Here is an 18,021-nt window from a genome sequence, read left to right as displayed (position 1 = left end):
TGTTCTTCAATAGGAAATTATCTTCATATTTTGAAATATAGTGTGACTTAAGCCACGTAGGAAGTACCTGAGAGTTATCAACAACTCCTGAGAAATGTGTCCTTTCCTTCCTTGAGGTTTTCATCGTATTTGTAATTCCTCCATGACACAAACATTTTTCACAGGAGAAATTCTGTTACTTCAGAAGCTGCAAATCAGACTGGAATACACTTTATCTTCATTTTTTCTCATTTGGCAGCACTCCTTGTTCTCTGCAAAACTGATGGAGAGGAGACCTGTGTTGTTGCACCAATAGTGAGATAATCTGTGATGTCACATAAAATATGATTTCTTGCTCTTGTTTTATGCCCATTGGTACAACATCCCTCTTCAGAGCACATTTTTCTTATACATGAAATTGTAGTATTGAGCATTTGATGAAAAACATTAATAATATTCAAATTATAAGCATTTTGATAAAGAAACATTTGAATGATGCTGGATCACTTTGTAATCTAACAAATATCTTTCAATAAACCTTAGAAGCAACCATATAAAAATTTGATTTGTCATCAATTTCTGTAACCGCTCGGATATTTCAGTGCCACTCCATTCCTGTGACAGTACCTGAGCAACTAAGTGAGGGCTCATTTGGTTTTGTTTGTACATTGCTCCCTTGTGCCTCCTTAATACCCAGGGGATGAAGAAGAGAGAGGCTGATTGTAGCACCCTGCCCCATTAAGCCCCCTGACTGCATGGCTCAGTGTAGTTAATTTCCTGCCCTGTGTTAAAGTTCCTCCTGAAGGAAGAGCATTTTAAAGAATCTGCAGAAAGCAGAGAATGTCATATATGTGATAAAAAGATACCATACACTGCACCATAGGCATCATGGTGTGATTCTTGGAGCTGTCCTGTGGAGGGCCAGGAGCTGGACTTTAATGATGCCCGTGGGTCCCTTCCAACCCACGATATTCTGTGATTCTATGAACATTATACAGCAGCCTTCCAGGTCCAGACCCAAAATATCTGCACTTCTTTCTGGGCAAACAATACACTGTCATACCCAAACTGGCATCTGAAATATACAACTCTAGGGAAGACAGACACTACATGGACATGAAGATACGTTACATATATTCTCCTACATTTCTTAGTTTCTCTTTTACTTCAGACATGAGTGTTTCCCACAAATTCATTATGTGCTCCCCATAAGTCATTATTACAGTTTCTCATTGTCTTGGTTTGTTAGACAGGTGTCTGCAAAGGAAGGTGGGAACCTCCCTTGGAATGGAAAATACGATGCCCCTTCCCTCCGCGTTATTGTAACGTTGAAATTCAGGGGGCTTTCAGGCAAGATGTGGAAAAAAGGAATACCAGTTCTTTACTCGTATGTATATGTATAACAAGGCAAAAAACCAACACCAGCAGCAACAACAACAAACAAAACCGGAAACTCAGGAACAGCTTTCCCCGTGGGTGCAGTTACGGTCACTGCCGGCAGAGGCGCTGTTGGCTCCCGGCCGGGCAGGGCCGCTGCGATGCTTCCCCCGCGCCTGCAGGGGGCGCTGTGGCGCGAGATCAGTCGCGTCTCCCTCATGAGGGTAATGGCGGGCACAGCCGCAGAGCGGATGGAAAAAAGGCTTTCTTTACAAACTCACCGTGGGCAGGCGATGCCTGTGCCCCTCTGGAGAGCGAAAAAATGAGCTGTAGCAGGAACCCCGAGCAGCGGCTGGAACGACAGGGGCTGGGTCACCCGGGGGTAACGAGCAAAATGTAGCAGAAACTGCGGGCCGTGCCCGAAGCTGTGGGGTGTCCTCGTGTCGGGTCACAGAGTAACCAGAAGCCCTGAAGCAGCGGCACAGAACAGCAGCACTGGGCAGGGGATCGCTGCCCTGGATAGCTCACCGGCTCTGGCAGCTCCCTGGGTCCGGGCTGTGCAGGGCAGAGGTGACCCCGGGCGGGGAACGGGCTGCTCCCAGTCCTGTGTCCCGGCGCGGCACGCACTGCCGCTGGGCTCCAAGCAGCACAGAAGCAGAGAAAGAAGGCAGTAAGCTCCAGTCACAGTGCCGAAGGGCAAGGGAAAAAGGGGCAAAAGCCAAACGGTAACCGTATCTCTCCTCAGAGAGATCCCACCCCGTGCGTCGGCAGACCAAATCACCCCACCGGGAAAAAAGCAATCGCCCCTCGCCCCCCATTACTCTGGCAGGAAATCCCAGACTGACTCTCACCCATCGCTGTACTCCCGGGGCCGGCTGGGGCAGGGGCACAGCAGCAACTACTCCGGACACAAAACAAACCCAAAAATGGATGTGGGATAAAAAGACCCATTCCCAAGACACTCATATGTGCGCAAATTCTTCATTCGTATACTTAAGCACAGAACAAAAGCATGGAGACACTGAGATGCAACTTGCAGCAAATCATGGAGAGACCTCGTCTTTCCCAGAAATTCTCACAGCCTGTTCTGCTTAATCACCTGAATTGCATTACCGCATTACATTTTAAAACATTCCCCGGAAAAACTCAGTTCTTCTAAAGGTCTGATCACCCTCTATTATTTTAGAAGAACATCTTATACAGAAGACACTCTAAGAATACTCAAAGCTAATCTGAGGCTAGTTTAATATACTGAAAGTGAAAAACATTATTTCCAAATCCTGCAATGTTTGAAGTGTTTTTCATGGGTACCTTGTATTTTCTCAGCCTCTGACTGGAGAGATGTTTAGTTGACAGTTCCCACAGGTAATGGAACAATTGTGGAGGGATGGATTTGGCACTGGAAGTCAGGAAATCCCCACGTTTCTCTGTCACTACCTTTGTCTTTCACCTTACTTCTGCCCTGAGAAACACAAAAATAGTGAAAGTTGCATAAATTCTGTCCCTGCTTTTCATAATTTCCTGTATCTGATGTTTAATAGATTTGTTATGATTAAAACAAATCCCAGACATGTGAATGTATGTCACTTGAAGATCATTAATATAAATACAACTCAGAGAAATGTTTCCCAAAAAGCCACACAAATGCCAAATTTCAAAATGCTAAACAATTCTCTAAAGAAATCATCAAATCTAGCTGGCAGTGAACAGAATGCAAGCTCACCTAAATCACTGTGTGTCCCCAAAGACCCTTGTCACTTCCCACATCCACTCTTTACCTAAAGATAGCAATGAGCTGTAACATTACACAGCACACAGAAGCATCTAATTTAGGTATAAAAATTATTAATCATTGTGGCTAGCACAGGCTTTTCTCATGAGAATTCTTCTTGTGTTTATAAATAAAGATAAAGTTTGGGTGTTATTGGAACAGTGTACCAGAACTTGGACGGTGCAGGCCTGGCCAATCAGGCTTGGGGGAAGGCTTCTGACCGACCAATTTGGGTGACTTTTGAAAACTCTATATATATGATGAAATCAAAACAATAAAAGTCATTGCTTCTTACCACTGAGAACTGGTGCTTTCTTTACTCTGCTAGCTGCTCAAGAGCGACAAATCATCATTGTCATTTCCATTACGTATGGAATGATAGCTGCTTGCTCCTTTGTTCAGCTCAGCAAAAGAGCAGGCAACTCATGTGTTTTCATACCTGCATAAGCACATGCTTTAGAAACAGGCTCCCCCTGTTAACTTACAGTCAACAAAGTTCTGGTTGCATCAGCATTCCTCACCGATGTTGTTCACCTTGAAATGTCATCATAATAAACAAGCATCCTCTCTGGTTTGTTTCATAACCAGGAATTCATTGCTGAATCATTTCAGCTTCCCCTCACTGTAATCTGCTGCTTTTGCCACATAATTCCTGATTACAGCATGAGACACCTGGAGTTAGGTTACCCACCTGTTTTGCATAGTTTGACACTTTGTTTGCAACCACAGCACATTGAGGCTTTTGAGATCTACCTTTGTCCTCAGTGGTTGTATTTCAGCTTCCCCTTTTGCTGGCACCTAAGTAGAATATTCAACAGTTAACTGTGCATAGAAGGATCTCCTTTCCCTACGACTATTCACACTGACAGTGTACTCTTTTCCACCATATTTCTTGGAGTAAATGACATCAAATTTTGTCATCCTGTCTATCGTTTTATTTTAGCTCAACTGAAAAATATCTTATGAATCCTCATAAACTGTAGTCTGAATAGTGTATACAACATAGATGTGTGGATCAGAGCACACTCTGAATTCCTTCCATTTCTTTCCTTTTATGATTGGCCAATAAATAAGACCTTTAGTGTCACTTATTTGAAATGCAAAGTACAGCAAATAAGAAGTATTCTCCTCATTGCCTTTTTACATAAATAGTGAGTGGAAGATGTCACAGTGATGGAGACAAGCTGATGTCACAGGAAAAGCACATTCTCACGGACCTAAGTAGGTGTGTGGCTTTCTATTCAAACTTTGGAGAAACAATACTGATGGTACAGTGGTACAGGATTGCAGGTTACAATTGGATAATGCCCGTATGGAAAACTGAGGACCCACAAATGCCATTTTAATGGTGTAAATTGATAATCGTGAGATTCCCTGTTTTAGGGAGGCACATTTATGATCAGCATCTGCCTTTTTGCTCCCATCCCGGCAAGCTGGAGAACAATAATTCATGGTAGAAATTAAGAAGTCTTTAACTTTGTACCTCCAGCGAAGTAGCAGCAGAGAGAGAAAAGAGCACACTTTTTCTCCGAGCCCTCGGCCGGATAGTTCCCCAGGCGGGATGGAGCCTGCGGTGCCTCCCCGCTGGCAGGGCTGAAGGGGTGTGGGAGAGCCACGGATGTGGAAGCAGCAGCGGCAGCAGCAGCGGCAGGATGTCCCGCCGTGGCAGCGGGCGCTGCCGCCCAGCAGATGCCCTCGGGAAGCCACCCAGGCTCGGTGCCCTGTGCCGCAGAGCCGGCTGGCCCCGCTGGCATCCCGCAGCCGCCCAGCCGGGAAGCGCCGCCTGCCCAGCCCCGCAACCGCAGCTCCCCGGGCCGCCTCCGCACCCACCCCCGCCCCAGCAGGGAATCAAGCCATTGGAGAAGGAAGGGCAGGGCAGAGCCAGGCCAGTCCTGGTCTCTGCGAGCAGGAAGGTGTGGGGCAGTAGGGAGCTGGCGGTGAGCGTGCGGGGAGCGGGAGCAGGTAGGGGACGGAGATGTCACCACTGCGGCAGGGCCGGGAATGGACCAAGGGGCCGCAGGGACGGGGCGGGACGGGACGGGACGGTGCCGGCGCTTCTTCTAAGCCTCTCCTATCCCGTCCCAAGCACGGTACAGGGAGTGCTGCTGCCGAATGCAGGATGAAAACCAAGGCTCAGAACTGCCAGGCCAGGCTGTTCCCTGCAGCACGTCACTGGCTGGCAAATGGAAATACGTGCTGTGATTTCGGTCGGACGGCACTGGGAAATACCCATGTTGCGGGAATGTTCCGATTGCCTGCCTTCCAAAACAGGTCACGACGTTTCCCGCGAAGGAGGTCACCTTCCTTCCTAAGCTTGCTATCACACCAGTGTGTTCAGTACTTTTTTGTTCACCTTGCATCACCTGGCTGTGAAAACAAAGAGCTCTACAGCTACTGTCGCAACATACCTGCCTAAAATGTATGTTACTTAGCCTTTTTAAAAACGGAGATGGAAGCTGAGGAATCCGGGATGAAACAGGTCTGCAGAATCTAGAGGATGTCATTTGCTTTAATCCTACTAGTAAAGGCAGCTTTCAAAAAACAAATCTTTAATAATGTATTTTGTACCCACACAGAAGAACACTGCGAAAGAACTTGCTGTATGAAGATCAACCTCTTTTTTACAATCCAGATCTCAGTGTTGCAACGTATTGTGTTTCTGGGTTTACACAACAGAAGAGTGGTGCTTTTACCTGAAAAATCATGTGCAACTTCAGATGCATCCAGAAATTACTACAGTACCTGAAATTTTTAATCTTTTTACTCATCGAGAACATCTTCTCTATATTTCCTCCATGCAAAAAATGTTTTGCTGGTGAAATAGTACTTATTACTGGCTCTGCAAATGGGATCGGAAGGCAGGTTGCCTTAAAACTGGCGCCTTTGGGAGTAACTCTGGTACTTTGGGACATCGATGATGAGGGCAACAAAGAAACAAGCAGATTAGCCCACGAGAAGGGAGCCAGCTGCGTGTTTGTGTACCATTGTGACTGCAGCAATAGGGAGGAGGTCTATGAACAGGCAGAGAAGGTAAGATCTGACTTCTTGCTTCTTTTTAATAGAATATCCGATTGAATTTATTGGTTTTTAGAAATCTGACTATTCCCTAGAGGGAAGTTATCACATAGGGCAATGCCTATCTCTTTTTGACAGGTAGTTTCCAGATGGAAATTAAACGCTGGTTGCTAAAAAGGAACTGGGTTTAGTCAGTTTAGTTGAGATTTATCCATTTCCAGTCTTCAGTGTGAAATGATATTGTTTAGATTAAGAGTACAGTAAAAGGTGTGGCAGAAATTATCTCCGTATATCAGCTTATCTAGGCTTTAAAATTTCGTTAAGATTTCAATAAATAATTAGAAAATAAATACATCAATATGTATTGTAACAGGAAGGTTCTTCCCTTTGCCTATTTGTTTAGAAGACTGTAGTCCTTTCAGGTTGATGTGGGATGTAATGATTTCAGAAATGTCATTAGGATGTGGCTGGTCTCCAGTCAAAATGATGATTCAGTTTCAGTTCATTTTCTGATCAATAGCACTGGAAAATAAGATAGAGAAGAGATCTATTTTCAATGAAACTCTTCTGCTGTTCTGACATATGCTTTGTGAATTACTACTTTATTATTTTTTTTTTTAGTAATTATTGTCAGAGTTCAGAAGTTGGACATTGAATTAATATTATTAATTTTTACTTTTCCTTAAACTGCTTGAGAATACTTCCCACTATAACTGCACTTATAATCCAGTTAGCCACTCTGCTACTTTATCCAAGTGAAAACTTCTGCTAAATTCTCAATGTATGCGCTTATATATACATGCCTATCAAGTCACATCTTTGGCATTTTGTGTCTGAAGGCAAACATCAGAGGAAATAGCTAAAATATTTTATGATGTGAATGTTGATAGGTTGTTTCAGAATATCCTTGAAATGTAACAATGATTTTCTATGCATTGTGGGTGGAAAAGTGTGGACATGGCAGGGCTCGGCTCTTCATTTTGTGGTTGTTGCTTTTAATTTTAATCAAATCAGATTAAGTCTTTATGAGCAAGGTTATGAAAGTTTGAAACAATTTTTTTGCTCAAGAAATGTTCTTGAGGAAAAGTGCCTCTAACCATTAAGTTTAATTCAGCATCTGTACATATTTGGAACTGCAGTTCTCACACTTGTAGTCAGCAAGGGATTATTTTGTCCATTCTCCTAATTAGCATGTGGGGCACAGGTCACTAACACTGCACAGAAAAATATTCCACTTGGGGCCATTGGTGCTAGGTGTTGAGCACCACAGGTGGTATCCTGGAATTACCTGGGCAGTAGTAATGAGGATATATTTATTGTACCATAATAGTATGTCTGCAGAGATGAGCAAGATGCTGAGTGTTCAGTCCTGTGCTGACGCAATGTGCAGTGCTCAAGGATGAGGATCTTTGCCAGGGGCTTAGTCAGTGCATGTGATGTGATCCTCTCACCTGGGTGAGACATTGATAATGACTGTGAAAAATTTGGAAGCAGCAATTTCCGCAATCTTAATATCTATTATCACTTTACAGTGAGATGAAATGTCTGTCTGAGCAACTTGTGGGCAGTACTTCAAATGCAACATTTGGTCTTTACTGGGTTAAACAAACAGCATTTCTTCTTGAAATTTCTTTTTGCAAGTGCAAAAAACACCACTTACATTAGAATGTACCAAAATCAAATGTCTTTAAAAAAAAAAAAATTTAAATTGCCATTAAATCCCTATTCCCATAAATACTATCTCCTTCTTGCAAAAACATGCACCAAAATGAGTAATTTAAGCTTATGTAGTTAATTTCTCTGTTGGACTTCATTATCTATACTGAACATTTTGAAATATTTTGTTCTCTCTTATTTTAGCACAGACTCAAAAAGTTTGTCTTGTAATTTTTGTCTCCAAACATATTAACCAAATCAGCCACAGGACTCCAGCCTTCAGAATTTGCTCTGCCCACATCAACAAACACTATTCTGAAGTGCATGGACTGACCTGAAACAGAAACTGAAAGAGCAGTTTAAAATTTAAAAATTGATGTTAATGAATCAAATTATTGTCCACAACACCAACATATTCATAGATATTTGCATGTATTGATCAGTCATGGTGGAGACAGACATTTTCTTAGATCAAGAGTTTTTGTATTATGGGCCTGCTCTACTCTTGCAAATACCTGCAAAATTTTGATTGGCAATATGAAATGCCTTGAGCTTGGATACAGAAGAGAAAGCAATAGCAAGAAAGTTCAATTGATTGTTTTTATGTGGTATACTCACTGCAGAAAAACCTAGGTATTTTCCCACAATGTAAGTTTTCTTTCTAGGAAACAAAAAAAGACTACTGAGGTCCCTAAAGAAGAGGTTTTAGAATAAACTGGTCAAGTGAACAGCAACTGATTTTCAGGAACAGGCAGTGTCAGTTTAGGAATTCCGAAGGAAATCAGACATGCATCTGATGGGCTAGAAATGCGGGATATATGTTTTACTATAATAGATAATCAGAGAAAAAAGCACAGTAAATATGGCAGTCTTAAAGGGCATTTGAGAGAACACAAACCAGCTACAAACCTATCTTACAGACACTGGTAGAAATTACATACGGAGAAGAATTAATGAATACCCAAATAAATACATAATGTAGAATAATCAGTTTGACTTTTTCTAAATGGAAGTCAATCTTTACGCATATTTTGTAGTAGTGAGTAAACAGGACAAATGATGCCATGTTTAATAAAATGTTGCCATTGGTGAAGATATGTTGTTATGTGAAGGAAGAGAGGATCATCACATGGATTGACATAGCAGTTAAAACAGTGGAAAGTACAGATGTATTCCACAAAGGAAGAATTGAGTATTCCAGCCATACCCAGCAGTGTTTAGATTTGCATTTGTCTGTGCAGGTGGAAAGGTGCAAGTATCTGAGTCCTACTTGTCTATGACAGTAAAATACCAAACAAGTCTTCGCTGAACGCTAAGGTTCTCTGAGAGAGCCCAGGAAGGTCAAATGTTGAGGCATCAGATCCAAGCACCTGTTTCCAAATTGCCAGACAGCAGCACATGTGCAATTTTTATGTGTTGGTGATCATACTATAATTTTTGAGACCGCAGATAACCATCCACCTTTAGCAAAGAACTCTCTGCAGTGAGACTGATTCTTCATAATATAGTACAACTTGGCCTTCCGCTTTGATTGAAGACCAAATCATGGGACAAAATCTTTTGAAAAACACCCAAATGGAGCTAATGGTGACTTTAGCTCTCCATTTCATGGTAGATGCTTTTGTACTAAAAGGATTGATATCCCCCAGTTATCCATGCTGAATTCTTTCCAGTTCAGTAAAAATTACAGGGAAAAGAAGTTGAACAGCCTGGGCAGAGGAATTCAGGTTCTCACAATACCAAAATAGGAACTGGAAATATTCAGATTGCATTTAGAGCTTGCTAATTGTGCACACTAAAACAGCGTAATTTATTACCTCAGGATTTTGTGGAAGCCAAAAGGATTCTGGAGTTCAGAGAGCAGTTATACAAATTCAGGGAGGGAGCAGGGTGGAGAATCGACGGGCTGTATTAAATATAATTATGTGGATACCTTATAGCTCTCTAAAGATCCCAAGTTGCAGAACGTGAGAAGTTAAGTACACCAGAGACCTTAGAGCCTGGGTCCCTTTTTCATTGCTTTCCACCATGAGACAGGGGCTAGAAGGCTTAGATGGACCTTTGATCTGATGCAATAGCAAAGTTCTTACCTACTTATGTTTACAGAAGAGATATCAATTATTGTAAATATTACCAAACATTTTCATAAATGAAGCACAAGAGGCAAGTCTACCTTCTAAAGCTTTCTGTTTATACTTTTAATTATTCAGGTTAGAAAAGAAGTTGGGGATGTTACTATTCTAATCAATAATGCTGGCATACTGACTGGGAAAAAGTTCTGTGATCTTACAGATGAAGATTTTGAAAAGACCTTCAGAACCAACTTCTTCTCACAAGTCTGGGTAAAGTTTTTTCTGATTTTTTCACTACTGAGTAACCAAAAGGTACAGACATGTATTTTGGTGTGAAAATCACCTTGGTTGCATCTACCTTAAAAACTCAACTTGGAATAGGGATATGAAGGACCTCAGTTGGGGGAATATATGTTTTCATAATTATCCTGTAATTGGAGACACAGCACACTGACAATCTCTCCAGGATGTCTCAGTAAGGTTAGCACAAACCTGCGCAGGCACTCTGGTAAATCAAAGTTTGTGCAACTCTATTGTGAAATATACTCTACCTGTAGCAGCTGTGATTGAAGGTAGTGCTGATATGATGGCACATGACTTCCCTGCTCCTGATGTTTGCTGGCATCAGAAGGCTTTGCTTAACAGACTTGCAGCGTTCAATGAGACACAGCCATGGTTTACTGGCAGATTTGGCAGTGTTACATTTAGAGGTGGACTCAATGATCTCTAAGGTCTTTTCCAGCCTAGATGATTCCATGCGTTTTATGCTGCACATGTTGGTGTCAGTCTTCAGGCTGTGCTTTCATTCCTAGTCACCATCTGATTAAATGAAATGACATTGAAAACTAATCTGGCTAGTAAGAATTTGTTTTGTTTTCTTACCTCTGAAAGAATTCGCAGTTACTTAATATCTCAGTGGAATTTAGGAGGTTTTTTTATGTGAAAGAGTATTACTATTACCCCCTCTTGCACTTTTTGGTTATATGCCTGAGTGAACAGCTTGCATCAGGGAATAATATGGGATTACAAGTCCTTTGTTAAAAGGCAGTTCTCAGCGGAAAATCATTGCTGAAGAAGTCCTCTGAGCCTTCCCCAGCCACACTGCATCATTCTTGCAAAATCTTGAGGAAAACAGACTAGGAGAGGTGTTCCCCTTTACAGGTCTGAAGATACATAGGGCAGGAGGACAGTGAGGTGCTAGGCGCTCACATCTGGAGCTGAACAACATTTCTCAGCTATTGAAAAGAAATTACTACTCTTGTCTCTTTTCCTTATCTTCCTCTTCATAAAACACCAGCATTCTTCCCAGCTAGTATCATCCACAGTGGTGTTCTGGAGGGCTGGAATTGTCAGTTCAGTTTGTAATAAAAAAGGCTCACAAACAGCTGAACACCCCTCGAGATGTGTTGACTTCTGGCTCCCTCTTGTGTATCAAACATTTGGCAACAATCTCAAATAGACAAACCGTGAGGAACCAGGGAGCAGAGAAAATACAAATTTTGCTGCTTTGAATAGATTGTTTTAATGCTGTTGGATCTTGATATAGAGGACAGTCATTCATGGGAATGTTGCCTCTCATATAAAAACTGTTAAAGAGATAAAAGGTCAGTTGGTCTTCTTGTATATTGAAGGCTAAGAAAGCAAATCAGTTTGTGTAGCCTAATCCTGTAATGCAATATTTTTGTGCTGTCTATTTATAAAAGGGATTTTTAAATAAATATATTTCTATTCCTTTAGACTTGTAAGGCCTTTCTTCCAGCCATGGTGGCCTGCAACCATGGGCATCTGGTTAGCACAGCCAGTGGAGCTGGATTAATTGGACTCTACAGGTCATCAGGTCAGTATTGTTAACTGCCATTACAAATTAGATCTACATAAATAATCACTTTTCTCAGAGACCACATAAATGCTTGGCTTAAGCAGCCTGAACTGACAAGACCCTGTGCATGCCAAAGGTGATGGTGTACTGAAGTGTGATGGTGTCACATTGTCTGAGTGACACAGGGAGCTCTCTGCAGATTTTACAGTCTGATTACAGACTGTCTTTTCTTCACATGAGAAGGACAACACAGCTCATACATGTGCATGGGGAGGGAGCCCTGCATACAGATTGTCTAACTCTTTCCCATGACAGGTTTTCTGCAGGTGAATCTTCAGGGACCTGAGACCCACACACGGGTTATAACTGGAACAATACATTTAGTTGGAAAATGGTTTTCAAATGCAGAAAGCATTTTGGCAGAATTTTCAATAAAATTAATTTGAATGAAGGTTGCTCTAAGCTATTTCACAGCTCAGTAATCTCAGGTTTTTCTCTCAGGAGAGCAGTCTGCTACAGTCCTGCCTATTTTATCAGTCTGGTTCTGCTGCCCAGTCTCTCCTCAAGCCCCTCTTACATGCTGATTGTATCTCTGAGGTCACTCTATGGGAATTCAAACCTGAGTGTAATAAGTGTCTCTTCCTTCTTCTGCTGATTGGTGGCATTACTGTAGTGTTTATTTGCCACCTCTTATTGAGGGTTTGCATTTGGTACTGATAATATGGGTCACGTTCAGCTGTCATCATGTAACTGTAAGGCTTATGGGAGAGGACCTGCCCATGCATGCATTATAACCTTTTACACCTTAGATATGTATTTTTAGGCTGTGTGATTCCATCATTCACTGGGGATGAACTCCTGAAGAATAGCAAAATAGTCTTTTTGCAAAATTGGATTTCATTGCATCTAACAACTATTTTCATACAGGTTTGAGAAAACCTGGGAAACCACACATAAAACACTATAATGAAATTGTTTCTTACAATTGGAGAATTGTAGAATAATTTGTGTTGGAAGCAATCTCTGAAGGTCACTTGCTCCATATCCCCAAATAAAACAGGCCCAGCTTAGATCAGGTTGCACAGGGCTGTGTGAGGGCAAGTTTGGATTGTCTTCAAAGATGGACTTCCATATATTCATCAAACAAGAAAAATCAGACAAGATTCAGTCTTCCTGGGCAAACAAAATGGTATTGTATAAACAAAATGCTATTGTACAAAATAGTATTTGCAGTGCAAATCAGAAATAATAGGCGGAAGCAGCATTTATAAGAAGGGTATTTCCATTTTACCACTAGAAGTAGCTCTTTCTGAAATGAAACCTGTAATATTAGAAGTTGAAGACATTCTGCACTGAAAGAATGCCTGGTTTGTATATGAGTATCTGGAAATGCACAAAAGATGCTGAATAAGCTCATCATCCTGTATATCCTAATGGTCCACTGAAAAAAAACCTTCCCTGTAAAGGATTAATTTTATCCTTAAGCTATTGTTCATCATGCATCAGAAGACCCAAGAATCTCCAGTTAGCATCACTAATATGCTTTAAATACTAATTACAAGATGGTTATAGATAGAACTAAAAAATATCGTGGCTTATATAGTATAACAAAGAATTCAATTCTGTATATAGCTTTTACTGTGGTGCTTTTGACATTTTGCATTTTTCTTCTTTCTTCACTTTTCAGATTATTCTGCAAGTAAGAGTGCAATCATTGGAATGATGGAAGCCATAAATTCAGAACTCTACCACGGAGGAAAATGTGGCATTAAAACCACAATCATTTGCCCTTATTTTATTAGTACTCGGTTAGCTAAAGGCTTCAAAAGCGCGTAAGTAAAGCTTAGATTTGTTCTATTTCATATGTCAAAAATAATCAACACTCACCAGGTATATCCTATTTGGCTTCTGGCTGGTTGGTTTGATTTTCAGTTCAGTATTTTTTCCCTGTTGGCACAAACAACTATGTCTTTGACAAAAAGAAATGCAAGTCTTGCATACAGTTAATAACAGAGAATGTGTAATAACCTCCCAGCCAAGGAACAGTTAGGGATTCACAGCACTATTTAAGGGCTAAGGGAATCTTATTTGTCAGAGGAGTGGCCACTGCTGATGTTCTCTGCCCCAAGGGATTTTGGCAGTGTAATTACAGTTAGGGCTGTCAGGGTAGCCATGACCTGTCCTTATTAACTGTGCCCCACTGCCTGAACTAGCACATACTGTGCTTGGGAGTGAGAATGGCTGTGGTGATGCTATCTGCTGGCTGCTCTGTGGCTGCAGTGATGGCAGAGGCTGCAAGCACTCAATGAGCCATTGCAAGAGTGCAGTACCTGTGATCTTGGCTTTTCAGTGCCCTGCTCCTGCTTCCACCATCCCTCATTGTGCAGCAGCAGATGTATGCAGAGCAGAGCCCTTCTCCTGCCTGCTGACAAGCCTGGTGCTCCTGTGTATTTAGCTGTCACCTCAGCATTTACTGTAGAAAAGAATTGCTGGAGCAACGATGCCTAGAACAGCACAAAATATGGCTGAGCTCGAAGTTTCCAAAGCTGCAATCACAGTCAGTTTACCAAAAAGTCATTAAAACATAATATAATCAATGTGTTTTCAATTGATTTTGATGATGGCATGAACAAAAAGATTTGGAGATTCCTTATCAAGATTACTTGAGGGGACGAGGGGAAATGCATCAATCATTTAATTATGTATGTGTGCATATTTATCTCAAAAGTGAAGTTGTATAATTTCATAACCCTTTTTTCTAATTTTACAGAAAACCCTGGTTGTTTCCTGTTTATGATCCAGAGTATGCAGCCTGCAGGATTGTGGATGCAATTAAAATGAAAAAATTTTATCTAATCATGCCTCCAGCTGTATATTTACTTGGTCTGAAAATGTAAGTATGTGACTTTTTTTCTAGCATTACCTTCTTTCCTTTGCCATATACCTCTAAAATCAGCAGGAGCATTTAGTCAAACTAGTTAGTTTTGACTAACTAGTCAAAATTAGTCCTTTAGTTAACATTCCTTCAGTATATCCAGTTCTATGTACCCAATTTCAAAGAAACAGTTGGTTTGACTTTTTAATAATCTAGGTGAATAACATTCCCCTGGACCCTTCTGTTTCTAAGCAATGTCTTAAGCTGCAGTTGGGTATAGAAACTTCAAAAATTTTCCTGAGACAGTGAATTGGGTGCAGTGCCTGGTCTAGCACTTTCTGCTTCCAGTTACTTCCTCCACTGCAGGCTGGGATTTCACAAAATGTCTTGGTCTGTCACTTGTTTCCCACATTTTTAATATTGAAGAATTAAATGTGTTACTGCCAGACACTAGAAGTATTGATCACATATAATGTATTTGCCATTTCTTTATTTATTTGGTATTCTTTCTTAAAAAATTAAAATTAGGCTGTGTTTCTGTCATCAGTTTCCTTCCTAGGAAAGTGGCACTATTACTCGAGTCTTATGTTAAGTTCCCTGAGAGCATGGAAGAAGCCTTCGGTCGGAAGAAAAAGGATTGAAACCAAAAGTATTCTGAAGATCTCAACTGCCATCTAAGGGAACATTTTGAGTAAAAACTCATTTAAAATCAGATTTATTCTTTGACAGAATTTTTACTTCTTGTATGATATTTACATTAGTCAGCATGCCTTTTAATTCTTCAGAATTGTCTTCTATGACTTCGTGTTTGGCCATTTTATGAGTAACTTTTGAAAGTCACTAAAATTTAAAGTTATAAAGGTATTTTTTAAGTGACCAAGCAACAACTTTGCATGGACTGTACTGTTTTCAGACTGAAACTTCAAAGAGGTATCCTGTTTTTTAGTGTAGGACACAATTGTGTTGCAAATCATTGGGAAAGGAAGAAAGGAGAAATACCTCCAGTATTCTTGGAAAATTATGAACAAAATCACTTCTTATATTTGGAGAGAAGTCACACCCATGATCTGCAACTGTCTTTAAATAAAATTACAACCTAAAGGTCCTAAAGAACAGAAAACCTCCACCACAGCAGAAGTTCAGGGATTAGTTACAAAAATATGTGCTGATACTTAATTGATAAAAAGCGGTTCTTATGTAAATGTTCAGAAAATATTAACATAAAATGTTCATAATTGGCATCATTTTAAAATAAATAAATAAATTTTAAAATAAATTAAGAAATAAATTCTTCATAGCTGAATAGAGAATCTACAAAGCCTACCTTATAAAACTCTAAGGAATTACAGAGAAGATTTAACAGCTATCTACTGCCCACATTTGCAATCATATTTCAATTGTACTTAACTAAACCCATATTTACAAGCTCCCAGCAACAAACACTTATAAGAGTGCACACTGTTGAAATACCAGTGTTTCCAAAGTATGCATGCATTCAATAAATTCTTTCATGTACCTGTAGATATTACAGGGAAAATTTTAGCTGAATTTTATGGGGAAAATTTTAGCAGAAGGAGAACTCTAGCTGAAGTTTGGCTCTTCGAAAAGCAAGGCTTTATTGATTTATATTTTTTAAAACTCTCTAGGAGACGACTAATTGAAAAATTATTTTCTTCATATTGAGACAGTAGAAAAGTCTAAATTGGCCCTTGCCAATAAAAGTCATTTTCTCAATTGCAGGCAAATATGTTGAGTATTGGGATTTCCTTATTCTGCATGAATGTTACAGTTTGGTTACAGATCTATGATGGTTTTTAAATATGATTCCAGGAGTCAATGCAAATTGACATGACACTGTACTTGTGAATGTACTGTGGGCCTGAATATCTTAATCCATAATTTCATTGCTGGTGCTGCAGAATTTAACAACAGGGCTCATGAGGTGAGAGAAATACATTTTAAAATTATTTGTGAAATGAGACTCCCACTTGAAGTCATGTCACCTGCTAGTGACATTAATACATTGCTCAACTACCCATCATTTAAAATCTGAGGTTTCAGGATGAAATATTTGCAGCCAAGGAGCTCATTGTGAGGGCTCACTTTCCAGGATCCTTTTCTTATTTTCACCTTCTTTAAGTAGAGCATATCAACCTTACCACCTACATCTGCAGTTGTAAGTTCACCAACTGTATAGACAGGACATGAGTAGATTAAGAAAAATGTAAAGGAAATAATAGTCTTACTTTCTAAACTACAGTTCACACCTCTTCTGCACAACCACCCTGCAAAACCTTATTCTGCATTGCTGCAACCTCAGCCAAGGGTATTCTTGCCTCTATCTTCTTGTCAGGCTAATCTGCTTGTCTCAAGAAGGAATTTGTAAAGCTTATACTTTCTAAGTCTCACACTGATCTGTTAGATCTTCTTATCAATCCTAGAAATCAATAATTCATTCTTTTCCATGAAAACAGCAGGAAAATAATTTTGAGTTTGGGGTTTGTTTATGGTGCTGGTGTTATTTGGGGGGAGTAGTTTCTCTTTTTTGTACAGAACAGAAGTGTGATAGATCCAGTAATACAATTCTAAATTGTAAGTCAAAAGCCTTCCTGTTAAAGCTCAGAAGACGCATTTGGATGATGTTCCTGTTTTTTAATAGGAAATTATCTTCATATTTTGAAAGATAGTGTGTCAAGGACTATCTCAGTTATCAACGACTACTGGGAAATGTGTCCTTTCTTTCTTCAAGGCTTTCATCTTATTTGTATTTCCTCCATGACACAAACATTTTTCACAGGACAAATTCTGTTACTACAGAAGCTGCAAATCAGACTGGAATACAGTTTATCTTCATTTTTTCTCATTTGGCAGCACTCCTTGTTCTCTGCAAAACTGATGGAGAGGAGACCTGTGTTGTTGCACCAATAGTGAGATAATCTGTGATGTCACATAAAATATGATTTCTTGCTCTTGTTTTATGCCCATTGGTACAACATTCCTCTTCAGAGCACATTTTTCTTATAAATGAAATTGTAGTATTGAGCATTTGATGAAAAACATTAATAATATTCAAATTATAACCACTTTGATAAAGAAACATTTGAATGATGCTGGATCACTTTGTAATGTAACAAGTGTCTTTCAATAAACCTTAGAAGCAACCATATGAAACTTTGATTTCTCATCAATTTCATTCTCCTACATTTCTTAACTCCTCTTTTACTTCAGATATCAGTGTTTCCACCCAAATTCATAATGTGTTCCCTAGAAGTCATTATTACAGTTTCTCATATATGCTTAAATTCTTCATTTATATACTTAAGCACATAACAAAAGCTTGGAGACACTGCGATGCAATAACAGCAAGTCATAGAAATAACTGGTCTTTCCCAGAAATTCTCATAGCCTGTTCTGCTTAATCACCTGAATTGGCATTACTGCATTACCTTTTAAAATA

General features: G+C 40.1%; 1 protein-coding gene across 1 annotated transcript; it reads left to right on the top strand.

Moving 5' to 3' along the window:
* Positions 1-5,549: 5,549 nt before the first annotated feature.
* LOC146442016 (epidermal retinol dehydrogenase 2-like) lies at positions 5,550-15,323 on the top strand. The gene is made up of 6 exons (XM_085049819.1): positions 5,550-6,157; positions 10,009-10,140; positions 11,608-11,707; positions 13,377-13,521; positions 14,460-14,582; positions 15,112-15,323. Exons 1-6 carry the CDS (start codon positions 5,831-5,833, stop codon positions 15,203-15,205), a joined length of 921 nt encoding a protein of 306 aa, XP_084905945.1. The 5' UTR covers positions 5,550-5,830; the 3' UTR covers positions 15,206-15,323.
* The last annotated feature ends 2,698 nt before the right edge of the window (positions 15,324-18,021 follow it).

This window comes from Lichenostomus cassidix, chromosome 2, assembly GCF_008360975.1.
Source record: "Lichenostomus cassidix isolate B80296 chromosome 2, HeHo_3.0, whole genome shotgun sequence".
Classification (NCBI taxonomy): domain Eukaryota; kingdom Metazoa; phylum Chordata; class Aves; order Passeriformes; family Meliphagidae; genus Lichenostomus; species Lichenostomus cassidix.
Note: the sequence above shows the minus strand (reverse complement) of the source record. Positions and strands in the feature narration are given on the sequence as shown.